General features: G+C 43.7%; 1 protein-coding gene across 2 annotated transcripts in view; it reads right to left on the bottom strand.

Moving 5' to 3' along the window:
- SORT1 (sortilin 1) overlaps positions 1 to 14,113 on the bottom strand; it is a 941,002-nt gene that overhangs the window by 326,336 nt on the left and 600,553 nt on the right. For both annotated transcript variants that reach the window (XM_044076883.1, XM_044076884.1), the window contains one exon: positions 6,323 to 6,429. In XM_044076883.1, the coding sequence (XP_043932818.1) occupies positions 6,323 to 6,429 (107 nt within the window). The remainder of the gene's footprint in view (positions 1 to 6,322; positions 6,430 to 14,113) is intronic.

Here is a 14,113-nt window from a genome sequence, read left to right as displayed (position 1 = left end):
GAAAAACAATGTAAGGGTTTTTTGCTGAAAGAGCCTGGAGTTCAGATATTCTTGTTGCCGAAGTTATAGTTACCAGTAAACAGTCTTCCACGACAGAAATTTTAGATCAGATCTGTTTGATGGTTCAAAGGGTTTCTGTGTTCAACCTTCAAGTACCGCAGTAAGATCTCAAGGCGATGAGGGATCTTTTGTCGAAGGTCTCAGAAGAAAAATGCCTTTCATTAAAGCTTTATACAACCTATCTGAAGGCAATGAAAAAGATTTACTCCCTGTGTGGAAATTTGAAATTGCTGCTAACTGAAGTTTAACTGTAGAGAAACTAGCCCCATATTTGAAAAGAGTTGTCAAAAAATGAATAGCTGAAACTGGTGCAGAAAAAAGGATCAGTCTCCTTATCTGATGGCCAAATAGAGAACCTTTTCAATTTACTTTTATAAACATTTTTGGTAGAATCCTTTTGAGAAGCTAAAATAATGTCATGAACTGGGGAAGACAGCAGACACTCCCCAACCATTACTGGAAGTGAAGAAACCATGAGGTCAACTTGAGGGCCTGAATGTTTGAGGTGCTGAATTCCCGATGGGTGAGAGGAGATCCCGAGTAGGCTCCAGTATCCATGGAGGATAAAGATAAGGCCGTAGGAAGGGAACCATACTTGCAGAGGCCAGAATGGGGCAATGAGGATTACCGAGCTCTTCAGCCTGCTTGCTTTCTGCAAACATCTTGGAATCAGGGGAAGAGGAGGAGATCCAAGAGTCAAGCACAAAGAGCGCTTGTTGTGGAGAGGGGTGCCAAAATAGGTCACATCGAGGTAGGCCTCAATGCCTGAAGATCATGTTTGCTACAGACAGATACTACTCGTGAGGCATTAGAATGGATCTGCTTAGTTTGCCCACAAGCACATTGGTTTTCCCCGGAATGTGCATCTCAGTTAGAAAGAGGTCAGAGGAGATTGCCCATTCCCAAACCCTCAGGCCTCTCTGCAACTTGGATAAGATAGAGTTCCCCCTTGTTTGTTGATGTACCAGACTACTGGCATGTTGTCAGTCTGAAATGCAACAGTCCCCAAGGGAAGAGGATCTTGAAATGCCTACAATGCTAAAAGGACTGCTCTCACTCTAGGATACTGATATGCAGTTGGTCACTTGGAGGGACCACATGCCTTGGACAGTTCCTCCTAAAAAATGCCAAACTACCCCAGTTGAGAAGTGTCCATGGTAACTGTGGCTACTGGGTTTGGTAGATCAAAGGGTCTGCCCAGAAAAAGATCGGACTGTATCCACCAGCAAATATGTTGTTTGCAAATTGGGATGAGCTTTACTTGAAATACAGGGGTTGCTACAGAATGGACCACTGTACAGCTAGAGTCCACTGGAGGACCCACATAAGAAAAGTGTTCAAGTGGGAGTACTATTAGGGCAGCTGACATAGACCCAAGTGCTTGCAGAAATAATCTTGCTGGAAGAGATGGATGAGAAAGGATAGCCTAAACGTTTCTGATGGAAGTAATGCATTGGAAACACAAGATGCTATCTCTGTTGTTGTGTCCAACACAGTCCTGATGAATTCTAGGCTTTGAACTGGTAGAAGTTTTGATTAGGAAGATGTATAGTAATCCCCAAAGTGTTGCAACTCTGGAGCAAATAGTCCCTGGCATGTTGTAGTTGATGCTTGGAGGGGGCAGTGAGGAGTCAGTCATCCAGACATGGAAAAACCTGGAATTCCTTCAGTCTCAAGTGAGCTGCAACTACTGTCATGCATTTGGTAAATACCCTGGTGGCTGTGGTGAATCCAAAGGGCAGAGCTCTGACCTCGTAATGACTGGCCCCCAACCAAAAGCGGAGATGTCATCTGGATCATCGGTCTAGTTTGATATGATAGTACATGCCTGAAGATCTACACAGCACATCCAATTGTCCTTGTGCAGAAAAGACAGGATGGACTGAAGCATGACCATTTGGAACTTTGCTTTCTTTACATACTGGCTCAGTTTGCTTAGATCCCAAATGGGTCTAAGGTCCTCTGTTTTCTTTGGCTCTAAAAAGTAGCATGAATAAGTTCCAAATCCTACCTGGTCTGGTGGGACATTCAGGATGACTCTTTCTAGCAGTTTTTTGTATTTCTTGTGCTACGGTCTTCCCCTAACTGGGTGGAACATCAGGAAGTTTCTTCTTTTGACGATGAGGAAGAAGAGAAAATGGTATGCAATAACCTACAGATATTAGACTTAGCACCCATAAATCTCTTGCAATGTTTGTCCAGGTGTCTAGATGCAAACAGAACCAACCCGACTGCCTCCAGAGTTGGACAGTTGGGCAGCACTTCAGGAGCACTGGTAGGGGCGGTTTGAAAATTAATCTCTAAAGCCCTGGTTCTGTGGGCCTCCTCTGCCTCTAGGGTAATGGCTACCATTAAAATTTCCCCCATTATCGCAGGAGGAATTTTCCACATGCAAATCCTGGTAAGGTCCCTGACATTTACGGAACAACATTTTCTTGCCACCTCTCTGGTTCCTAGAGAAGGACCATTGAGGCATAAAAAAACTTGATCCCCATGGCAGGCAAGGTCTTTCCTTCTTGTTTGCTGTGAGTAAGCGTATCGTTTGATGGCCCAATGCAGAAGTGCCATCAAATGACGCATTAAAGGACATCTTAAAGGACTTGACAAAGTCGCACAGCCACATCCAGAAGTGTCTCCTTATGGTGATGCCTGAACTGGCTTCTCATGAGGTCCCTTCAGCTGTGTGAGACATTAACCTTATCGAAGTGTTTGAAATAGAGTGGCCAGCTGAGAGGAAGTCCTTTTGAAATCCTCAGCATACATGGACTCTGAAAGAGTATTTGATAGTTCTTTACTAGGCTTCAGAGAAATTTGACTAAACTGAGCCAGATAATTAAGCGACCTCAGAGGGAAAGTAGCTGAGGTGAACACTCACTTTCCAAGTCTGTCTATTACTCTGGATTCCCTATTCGGCAGATGGACAGAAGAACTCTGTTCTGCTAGCTCTTTCTTAGTGGCTGCCACCACCAACATAGCATCAACTGGGACTCCTTTGCTCCAGTGGCTTCTGTCTGCAGGTGGGCCAAAAACTTGTCAGGACTTGACAGTATCTGGCTCCTTGCATGCCCGAAGAGAAACCAGATCAATAAATTCACCAGCCGGGAGGGTTACTCAAGATGTCGACAGGCCAGAACCAAAAGCCTTCAAGAAATATTCTTTGGGAGAGGGAGTTTGGGAAGATCAACCATCTTTCTGCTTCAGGATCTCTAGAAAATCTCCAAAGGAGATGTCATCTTGTGATGATCTGAGGGCTCTCTCTCCTTCACCAAGAATGGTTATCTTCTGTGACAGACTCCATGGGGGGAGTCTGTGCATCTCCTCTTAAACATCCTCTTCTAGGGCACCTCTTCCATGGGATGTTCTGGACAGGTGTCAGAAGAGAGGGGAAGTTCCTCCACTGAAAGTGGCTGGAGACTCATGGGAGCTGGCTGTCCCTGTGGAATAGGTCTGATTGACTCAGAGTTTGGAATCTATGAGAGTAAAGGGGCAGGATCCGAAACATGACAAGATGGTTCTCTCTAGAGAGAAAAAGCCCTTTCCAGCATCTCAAAGGCTGTGGGACCGGGAGACACCATGACCTACCTCCTTGGAGCTGAAGCTTCTGAAGAAGGTAGATCTAGGCCACCCCTGGATCTGAGCCTCGAGGGGAGAATCAGATCTGAACTGTCCAGGATCGAAGCTCCAAGGGGAAGGGACGGATCTGAAAGCTGAAGCCAAACCTACCTCCTCGGATCAGACACCACCACTTCAGCTCAGAGACTTGTTCTGATCCAAGGGTACTGAAGCAGAACCAGTCAGGAAACAGTCACGAATGGAGGAGGAAACCTTCCTGGGATCAGACGCAGAACCCTCTTGGATATCTCAGATCCTGGGGCTCCGAAACCACTAGATGGATCAGAGAAGAAATAACAGTCTCAGATATGACAGGATTACTCACAGATCCAATAGGGGATGGAGCTTGCAAACCCCCATCTGGATCTCAGCTCTAAGGAACTTAAGCATCATACTATCCACATCTGCTTCTAACAAGCTTCTGGAGGACCTAGAGGAAGTGGTGGGTGGTGGCTGGAGGGCTGGAATGCTTCACTGGTGTCTGGAGAAGCTGAGCAGGCATATTCTGATGTGGTACTCCTAAAGTAAGTACTTGCCTTCAGATGCAATGGCTTAGGATCCAAGGGAGGGACTGGTGGAGCAACAGTGATCACTGCAGAAGCCAAAGCCTTAGGATCCGAAGGCTTCGGATCCAAATAACGAGATGTCTTCTGATCCAGGAAGAGCAGATCCAGAGTCTCCTGATATTGGTTAGCAGCTGTGATGAAGTCTGAGGAGCAGACATGGTTGATTTAGAGGGGGGTTGAGCCCCTGGAGTGGAAGAAGGAGATAGAAGGCCCTTTAAGATTAGTTTGTTTCAATCCTAGGGTCCTAGCAGACAGAAGAAAGTGGCACATATCCTGCGTGCTGTCGTGCTGTGTCTAAATGTCCGACCTTATGACAACAAACACACTTCCTTGTGGGCATTAGAGTTTGGGATCTTATGCCCACAAGAGGTGCATTTTTTAAACCCTGTAGGTTTCTCAGACATGGGTGAAACATGATGACAAAGGTATACAAACAATAAATATAGAACAGCAAAAAAACTACCAACTATGGTAAAAGTAGAAATACCTTGGAGTAAAGAGAAATACCAGCAATGTTAACCGGAAAGAAATACTGTACGAACAGTATAGATAAAAAGGAAAAAAAAAGCACAAGAAAAAGGTCCCTAATGACCAGTGATAACTAGAGGGAGAACAGAAAGAAAAGATTTAATTGTTTGGGAAGAGAGAAAAAATATTTAACTCACAGTTAAACAACCCAGCTAAATCACTCAAGAGTAGAACCTGTGAGTGTTCGTGAAAAAGACAAACATTTGGCATTACAGGGATGGAGTAGGGCATGATGGGTAGAGGGAGGAGCTTGAGAATCAGATCAGAAGTCTGAAGCATGTGGTTGAGTTGGATCAGATCCTTAACCCATAAGTGAGGAAGAATTAAAAGGACAACAGATTGATATGGTAATCAAGAAAAATTAACATTACTTGCAGATAATATTTTGTATTTGACATATCCAGAAAAGGACATTTCATTGTTGTGGACCTTTTTTGAAACACTTAAGTCTTTTTCAGTATGTAAAATTAATGGAGGTATACAAAGATTATACCGATAAACTATGTACCCACACATGAATTGGTTCAGCAGTACCCATATTTATGGGAACAAGATAAGATGACGTATTTAGATGAATGGAGGTTAAGAACATATGCAGGCAGACTAAACAAAAGATAATACAAAAAAAATCAACTGGAAGCTCTTGATCAGGGATATGAATAGTGAGATATTAGTGAAAATGTTTTTAATCCCTTTTGCTTTATATACTTGGTCAGTCATATTTTTATCAACGAGAGGAGAAATTATAGACAATAGCTAATAAAGAGGAAATTTTATTTGGGAGAGGAAGAGGACAAGAATTAAATAGGATAACTTAACCATTCCCATAGAACAAGGTGGTTTAGGATTACCCGATTTGAAGGGATACTTTTGAGCAATGCAGTTAAGACTCGTGTAGAAAGCACAAGTAGAAGATTTTAAATTAAATTAAAGTGGACAGAAGTGATGATGAGATCAGGGGGGCTGCACCACTTCAAGTTTGACAGCTCAAGCATTCTGATTTTGTCACACCAGGTGCTAAGACTTTATATGGTGGACAATATTCAAAACTTGATCATTCCTGGGACAGTTCTGTGGAAGAAATGACCAGTGATGAATAACTGCATGCACACTGCAACCAAATATGAAAAACACACCAGAAATTTTAACAGAACAGATGCTTGCATTACTATGTCTCATGCAAGGTTGAGCGCCACAGGGTGAAAAGACAGCTAAGCAACAGAATAAGAAACTACAAAACAAGAAATGGTAACCAGACACCTTTCACCATGGTGTGGAAGAAAATGCACAAAAAAATGGAGTGGTGCAGTGTCGGAATGAAGCAACTTACAAGACCAAAAAATAAACACATTACCTGGAAAAAAGCTCAGTCTGTAAATATTCTGATATATTCAACAATTTGCAAAGTAATGCATGACCATGATTGTGTATATATATTAGCACATATATGCACACATTTATTTCTGAACTGATGATCTGTTCAAGAATTAGGGAAAGTGTTTTTTTTTTTTTTGTTTTATTTTAGCTAATACCACATGCATAAGAATTAAACACACCTTATCCTTGCTTTTTGCTGTAGCATCACACTCGCTGTTTTCTGGCTTCCTCAATGGACTCCATTCTCCACCCCGATCATAAGTGATAACAGATTTAACAGAGCCATCTATAAACAAACCATGAAAGAAAATTAAACTTTGATTCAATAAAAGTGAAACAAGTCCCTTAACTAGTTATTCATCAAACTAGAATGATTCACCAACTCAAAAAGAGACCCTGTGAGTCAATAACACCTACACTAAATGTACACTGTTCAAAATGAACAGACAACAAAAGGCATAAAGTACAGTTGTGTACACTTACCATAAATGTAGATGTTAAAGTGTATTCACTGTTGCAGTCCTAACAAATGGGTTATCTGGCTCCAAGTAGCCCTCAGTCGGCCAGAATACCAAAGGTAAGTAAATATGACATCAGTTGCCATCTGTTGTAAAGGACGTCAGGGCATCCGATACAAAAGGAGGCAGCCGACGTCACTTCCTCAATCTTTCTTGCCATGACAGTCAGGAGCCCCCCAGAAAATAAGGCTTAAACCAAAAAACAATTTGACAAATAAATTAAGCCTATACCTCAGGAAAAGAGAATAGGAGAGGACCACAAAAAAGGGGGAAGGAGGAAGGGAAACCAGGACTGCAACAGTGAATACACTCGAACATCTACATTTATGGTAAGTGTACACAACTGCACTATGTTCATCGTGTTTCACTGTTACAGTCTTAAATGGGGTGATTACCAAAGCCGAGAGAGAAAAAAGGGAGGAATAACCAACAGCATCAAGGGTTGGAGATAATGTCCTGCAACACCGTAGTGGCAAACCCTGCCCTGGCTCTGGAAAACAGAGGCAAATTATAACGCTTTGTGAAAGCGCGAACAGAAGACCATGTGACAGCTTCCAAAATGTCCTTAGTAGGGACACCCCTTAGAAAGGCTGCAGAAGTGGAAGTCACTCTAGTAGAGTGGGTTCTAACCCCTTGAGGCTGAGCTTTGCCATGAAAGGAATAACAAAAGGTAATGCAATGTGCAATCCATTTAGAAATAGTTTGCTTAGAAATAACCTTGCCCTGGGCTCCAGGGGCAAAACTGACCAATAACTGTGCTGATTTCCGCAGGTCCTTAGTCCTGTCCAGGTAAAACCTGGGCTGTCTGTGCACATCAAGAGAATGTAGGATCCCTTTCACCTCTACTGTGAGGATTAGGAAAGAAGGTAGGAAGGTGTATGGACTGATTAAGTCAGTCTGGAAACCACCTTAGGCATTAAGGAGGGATTAGTCCTCAGAGAGACTATCTGCATGGAAAATAAAAAAAGGCTCCATGGCCATCTAAGCTTGCAGCTCTGAAACCCTCCTTGCTGAAATTATAGCCAAGAGGAAGGCGGTTTTCCAAGAGAGAAACTTTTAATCTATATTGGCAGCTGGCTCAAAAGGAGGAAGAGTGAGTTTCTCCAGAACAAAATTAAGATCCCAGGCTGGAGTAGGTGCTTTTCTGTTAGGTTTTAAGTTGCAAGCACCTCTAAGAAACATTTTTATCAGGGGATGAGAGAAAATGGGCTGTTCAAGAGAACAATGAGCAGAAATGGCTGAAGCATGGATCTTGATAGAGAAAAAAGAAAGACCAGCCTGAAGCAAATCAGCCAGGTATTCCAGGATCAGAGGAAGGGTAGGCTGAGAAGAAGATTCCCCTCTAGCCTGCATCCATTGAGAGAACCTTTCCCATTTGTCAGCATAAAATTTCCTAGTGCTAGGCCTCCTGGCCTCCCTCAGCACGTCAACCACCTGTTGGGAAAGGGAGGAAGAAAGGGAAGGAGTTATACAATGAGCCATGCTGCCAAATGGAGAGACTGAAGATGAGGATGTAGAATGTTTCCCCTTTCCTGAAGCAACAGATCTAGCTTCAGAGGAAGATGCCAAGGAGGAAGATAGGAGAGACTGCGAAGCAGCGGATACCAGTGCTGCCTGGGCCAGTCCGGAGCTATGAGAATGGTCCATGTTCGTCCCTGATCTTCACTAAAACTCTGGGAAGAAGAGGAAAGGTGTACACTGATAGCAACATCCAAGGGAAGGACAGAGCACCCACTTTTGCAGGCTCTGTTGTGCTGCTGTCTGGTGCAAAAGAGAGGTAGCAGATGGTTGTCTGTGGAAAAGAAAAGATCCACTTGAGGATTGCCCCAACGTTGAATGATGCTGTAAAAGACTGTTCTGTTCAGCTGCCACTCATGAGGATCCAGGGATTGCCTGCTCAACTGGTCTGCCAAAACAATGAGCCTTCCTGGAAGAAACTGAGCTAGGAGATGCAGGCCCAGGGATGCTGCCATGGACCAAAGATTCATGCTTTGCCTGCACAGGGGGTAAAGAGAGAGTCCCTTCTTGCTTGTTGATGTACATGATCGTGGTGCTGTCTGTCCTGACAAGCAGGGTCCCTGGAGAAAGAAGATGCCTGAAAGCTAGTAAGGCCTGTTGACCTGCAATCAGCTCTTTTATACTTATGTGCGGGTGCATCTGCTGGGCGTTCCAACGTCCCTGTATGCATCTGCCATCCAGGTGTGCTCCCCAGGAGTTGTCCGATATGTCTGTAGTCAGAATTTGAGTAGCAAGAGGTGTCCGAAAAGGAATGCCTTTGTTTTGTAGACAGGCTGTTGCCCACCATAGAAACTCTGCCTCTAGAGATGGAAGCAGAGGAATCATCATATCCAGGTCCTCTGTGTGTTGACACCAAATGTTCTTGAGGTACCATTGCAATTTCCTCATATGCAGTCTTGCATATGGAATCATGAGAATGCAAGAGGCCATGAATCCCAGAGCTTGCAGGTATTTCCTTACAGGGAGCTGGGACAGTCCTTGAAGTAAACTCAAAGAGTTGTCTGCTTCTCCTGGGTGAGATATATCATCTGGGCGGTTGTGTACAGACTCGCTCCCAGGTATTTTATCACCTTGGATGGTACCATTTTCAATTTTTCCACATTGAGAGTGTAACCCAGGGAAGAGAGAAGGGTCTTTACGAATTCCAGATCTTTTAGTAGCTGTTCCTGAGAACTTGCTTGAATCAGACAGTCGTCCAAGTATGGGTAAATCTGATTTTCTTCTGCCTGCAAAAAACAATGATTGGGGCCAGGCACTTTGTGAAGACTCTGGGAGCAGTAGATAAGCCAAAGGGCAGCGCAGAGAATTGGTAATGTAGCTCGCCCACTCAAACAAAGGTACTGCCTGCAACCTTCTCTGATAGGAATGTGCAGATAAGCCTCTTTGAGATCCAAGGTTACCAGCCAGGAATCCTTTTCTAGCAGTGGTAGCAACTGATGCAGAGTGAACATTTTGAACTTTGGAATTACTAGAAAAAAGTTCAGAATGGAAAGATCCAGGATAGGATGCCAGGTTCTTTTATTGGAACTAGGAAAAGCCTGGAATAAAAGCCCTGGCCTACCTGCTGAGCAGGAATTGATTCTATTGCTCCCAGACAAGACAGGGACAAAATTTGTTTTTCTACTTCTGCCCTTTGGTTTGGAGGAACGTCTGGGAACCCCTTGGGAGCTGGACAGGTGCAGAAAGAAAACTTGTGCCCTAGGGACACCATTCAGAGCACCCATTTGTCATCTGATAGTGGCCCAGACATCTGCAAAAAGGGCCAACCTTCCCCCTAAAGGACTCTCCTTGCAAGCAAGAACAGGCAGAAGTTGTAAAAAGTCATTGAGAGTGTTTTGATGGCAATGCAGGCTTGGAGCTTCCTCCTTTAGAAGTGGAAGCTTGCCAATGTCTAGACCTTTGAGGGGTAGCACCCTGCCCCCTAGAAGATTTGCAACCTATAGTCCTGGAACGGTTCTGTTTGCTATCAAGAAAAGTCCAACTCTTGGAAGGGTAATTCCTGCTAAAGTAAGGGGGTTGAACTTGCAGAAAATCCTTAACAGTGCATGGACTTGGCCTTATCCTCCATCTTCTTAGTACCTCCTCTGCTTTGCTGCCTCTGCTTTGCTGCCAAAAAGAATGTCTTTATGCAAAGGTACATCCAAAAGCTTAGCCTTGACAGGTTCTGGAAGAGGCTGTTCTCTGAGCAAAGCGTGCCTTCTAATAACAGATCCAGTAGCTGTAGCCCTGCTGGAGGCCTCAAGGATGTCAAAACCACAATGCAAAGAATGCTTATTGACCAGACTCGCGGAACTCAGTAAATCCTGCATGTCTTTACTCTCTGCCAAAAGAGGTACACTTGCTATCCTAGACTTAATAGCCTCCAAGGTGTGCTGCTGGTACTTCAGCATAGGAAATAGACAATTGGTAGCCCTAATAGCTAGGGTGGTAGAGGTATAAACCTTCTTGCCCCACCTATCTGGGTTCCTAGACTCCCTGTCAGAGGGAACAGGATTCCTGGTAACAGTGGCCTTAATTCCTTTAGGGCCCTGAGAAATAACCGCTGGATCCGCCAACGGATTCCTGAAAAGAAACAGATGAGAATCATGGATTCTGTAGTACCCGTCAGGTTTCCTGGGAGCAGAGGGAACTGAATTTGGAGACAAGGAATTTTCCAGAAAAACATCAACAACAACTTCCAACACAGGGGGGAATAGCAAGAGGCTTACGTTGAGGTAAATCCAGAAACTCCCCAATTTGCTTTTTGGATTGGGGATAATCCTGACTTTCACATTTAAAAAAAGTTTTCTGAGGGTATTTAAAGTATCACCAAAAGAGAAATCTTTTGGAGGAGAGGCCGAAGGGATGGACTCCTCTGCATCTGAATCCTCAAAAGGAGAAAAAGCCTGAGAAAATTTCTCTTCATCAGCAGAAATGCTGGAAGAATCAGAACCGGAGCAGGACAAAACCTCAGGAGAAACATCCCTACTCCTTTTAGAAGGAGGAGGCTGAGAACCCCTAATAAGAGTCAACAAATCATTAGCCATTTTAACCATTTGGCATTGAGGGGAACAAGAAGCTGGAGCCTGCCTCTTCACAGACTTATGAATGGAAGATTTACCTGTCAGCCTGAAGGATTCAGGAGGCCTGGCAACTGCCGAAGATGCAGCAGTGGCTGGGCTGAAGGAAGAAGTTTTCTGTCAGAACGCAAAACGGAGGCCTCATACACCAAAGTCAGCTTAGCGGCTCTGGCAGAAGAGGTGACCGGCGACAGGTCGGAAGGCAAAATAGAGGCCTAAGGGACTCTGACTCAATCAAGGCCTGCGGTTGTACATCTGCAGACTGCAAAGGCGTCTCACTGGCTACCGCATGACTGACTACCAACTTAACCTCATCTGAGGACTTAGCTTTCTGAGGCCTGTCACAATCCTTATCCTTACGTTTCTTCAGAACATCCGAAGCTTGAAGACCGGCGGACACCATACCAACGAACTTAGGCCAAACTCCAAAATGCCTAGCCAAAATCTTGGCCCGACGATGGATAGTACGCGGATTAAAGGAGGCACAGAGATCACACTTGGGAATGTCACGGTCAAGGCCTAAGCAAATAATGTAATAGGAATGAAAATCTCTATGGGGAATCTGCTTTCCCACAGGTAAGACAATTATTAACTTTTTCTGACATTCGTTAAAACAGAAAAGAGGATCCCCAATGGGGTACTTAGCTGTAGTAGACTTCAACTCTTGTAGTCGGAAACCAACAAAGGTAAACTGCCGACCGACACTTGTGCCTGAAAAGCTTCTGCTTCGGGCTCTGCAGCAAGGAAGACTGAGGAAGTGACATCCGCTGCCTCCTTTTGTATCAGACACCCTGTCGTCCTTTACAACCGATGGCAACCAACATCATTTTTACTTACCTTTGGTATTCTGGCTGACTGAGAGCTACCGGGAGCCGGATAACCCATTTGTTAGGACTGCAACAGTGAAACATGAACATCCCATACCTTCTTCCTCCTAATTTTAGTTTGCCTATTGATTTTCTTGCAACTTTAACTAATGAAAGGGATTCATAAAGCTTACCACAAAGTATCGACTATATGTGCACTTAGTGTAATCTTTCTAAGTGACTAGAAAGCACAAAAAAATGTGGTGGGGATGTTCTTGAATAGATCAGTGTACACTTAGTGTAGGCGTTAATGAACCTGGCCCAGACAGTTAACTGTATTTTACCTGTACAATATAACACTATGAAATGTGGTACAGAAACATAAACCACTGGAGATGAGCAGTAAAATACACTGCAAACTCAAAATTAACATCAACAGAAATTCTATCAGATAACTGAAAATCCTGTTGAAACCTACTACATTTGATATTTCTCTGGCCACATGTAAAGTAAACACAGTCACTCCAAATCAAGCAACTCCCTTCACTTTCATTGACATAAATCAGTGAATAAATGAAACTGCTGCAGGAAGAGAAATATAATGGAATATCTACAGTCAACAGAAATCTAGTTGACTGGCAAAATACAGCATGAAACAAATTGCACAAAGTGACACACACACACACACACACACACACACACACACACACACACACACACACACACACACACACACACACACAAATGTAAGCATTTGTCAGCATGGGCATAAATATAGGTATTACTTTGGGAGTTTACAAGAAGTGCTTTGCTTGCAATGAGTTCTCCTCCTAGAAAGCATACTGGATCAGGAATGTAGTTTCGGTTTTCTGTATAGCTGGCAAGGCATGAAAGTCATTTATAGGCCTTCTACAAAATCAGTTATGTGAGATGTCAGAAGCATGTTAAGAACCAAATGTTTCTTATCATTGTACACCACAGACATGCTTTCACCCCAAGGTCTGGATACGCAGAGTAAAAGTCACAAGTATATGCATGGGTATGTATACAAGCACCTAGTCTGATGTGCTACAATTACCATGAGGCAGTCAACTACAAATAGTAATTTGCTGATACATTGTCTCAGAGAACAAATGGCTGGCTGTTGCTGTTTGTAGCACAATTCTTCCATGGCAACATTCAAAGGGAAGATCATCTAGCCAAGCCCACCTGTTTCAGGGTAAGCATAAGAAATCATTCTCCATCTGAAAGATCACTGTGAGAGTGTGTGTGTGTGTGGGGGGGTGGGGGGTGGGGGGGGGGTTGGTGGCACAAATTCCAAATTCCAGACCCAGATAGAACATCCACAATTGGACATCCACAGGGAATGTGTAGATAGTTCTTACACAATCATCATCAGTCAAACTGTGGATGGAATAATCAGAAGGATGAGAGTAGGACAAAAACCTGTCCAGTTCTCAACGGTTCTGCCACCTAACCTTCAAAGGTTGTGAAAACAAACTGTGAAAACTTTTTAAATCCTGTGGTCTGCTGAAGTTAAAATAAAAAAGACACTGTGTGTGTGTGTGTGTGTGTGTGTGTGTGTGTGTGTGTGTGTGTGTGTGTGTGTGTGTGTGTGTGTGTGTGTGTATAAAGTTTTGAGCCATGAGCTATTGAAGAGTCAACTACGCATGAAGGCATATGGAACTGGAGATCGGCTAAAGAAAAAAAAACAATTCTGAGACTGATGACTGGGCTGGATCACGAGCTCCAAAGGAAAATAAAAAAAGAATATATTGGCTATAAAAGCCAGTTGTACCTTACACAAAGTGCTATCAGTATAATTAGTCCTGTATCTGATTTGGTCACAAGTTGAACCTCCTGAATTTACTTATTTACTTAATATTTGTTGACCAAGAAAGTCAAACTATGACAGAGCCTATTTTCAGTGGAGGCCTGAGGAGAAATGCTCCACACATATGTCTTTGGAATGTGGGAGGAAACCAGAGTACCCGGAGGAAACTCACTCGAACGCAGGGAGGACATGCAGACTCCACACAGAAGGCACCCCAGTTGAGAATCGAACTGGA

This window comes from Protopterus annectens, chromosome 7.part0, assembly GCF_019279795.1.
Source record: "Protopterus annectens isolate FY-2018-M chromosome 7.part0, PAN1.0, whole genome shotgun sequence".
Classification (NCBI taxonomy): Eukaryota; Metazoa; Chordata; order Ceratodontiformes; family Protopteridae; genus Protopterus; species Protopterus annectens.
Note: the sequence above shows the minus strand (reverse complement) of the source record. Positions and strands in the feature narration are given on the sequence as shown.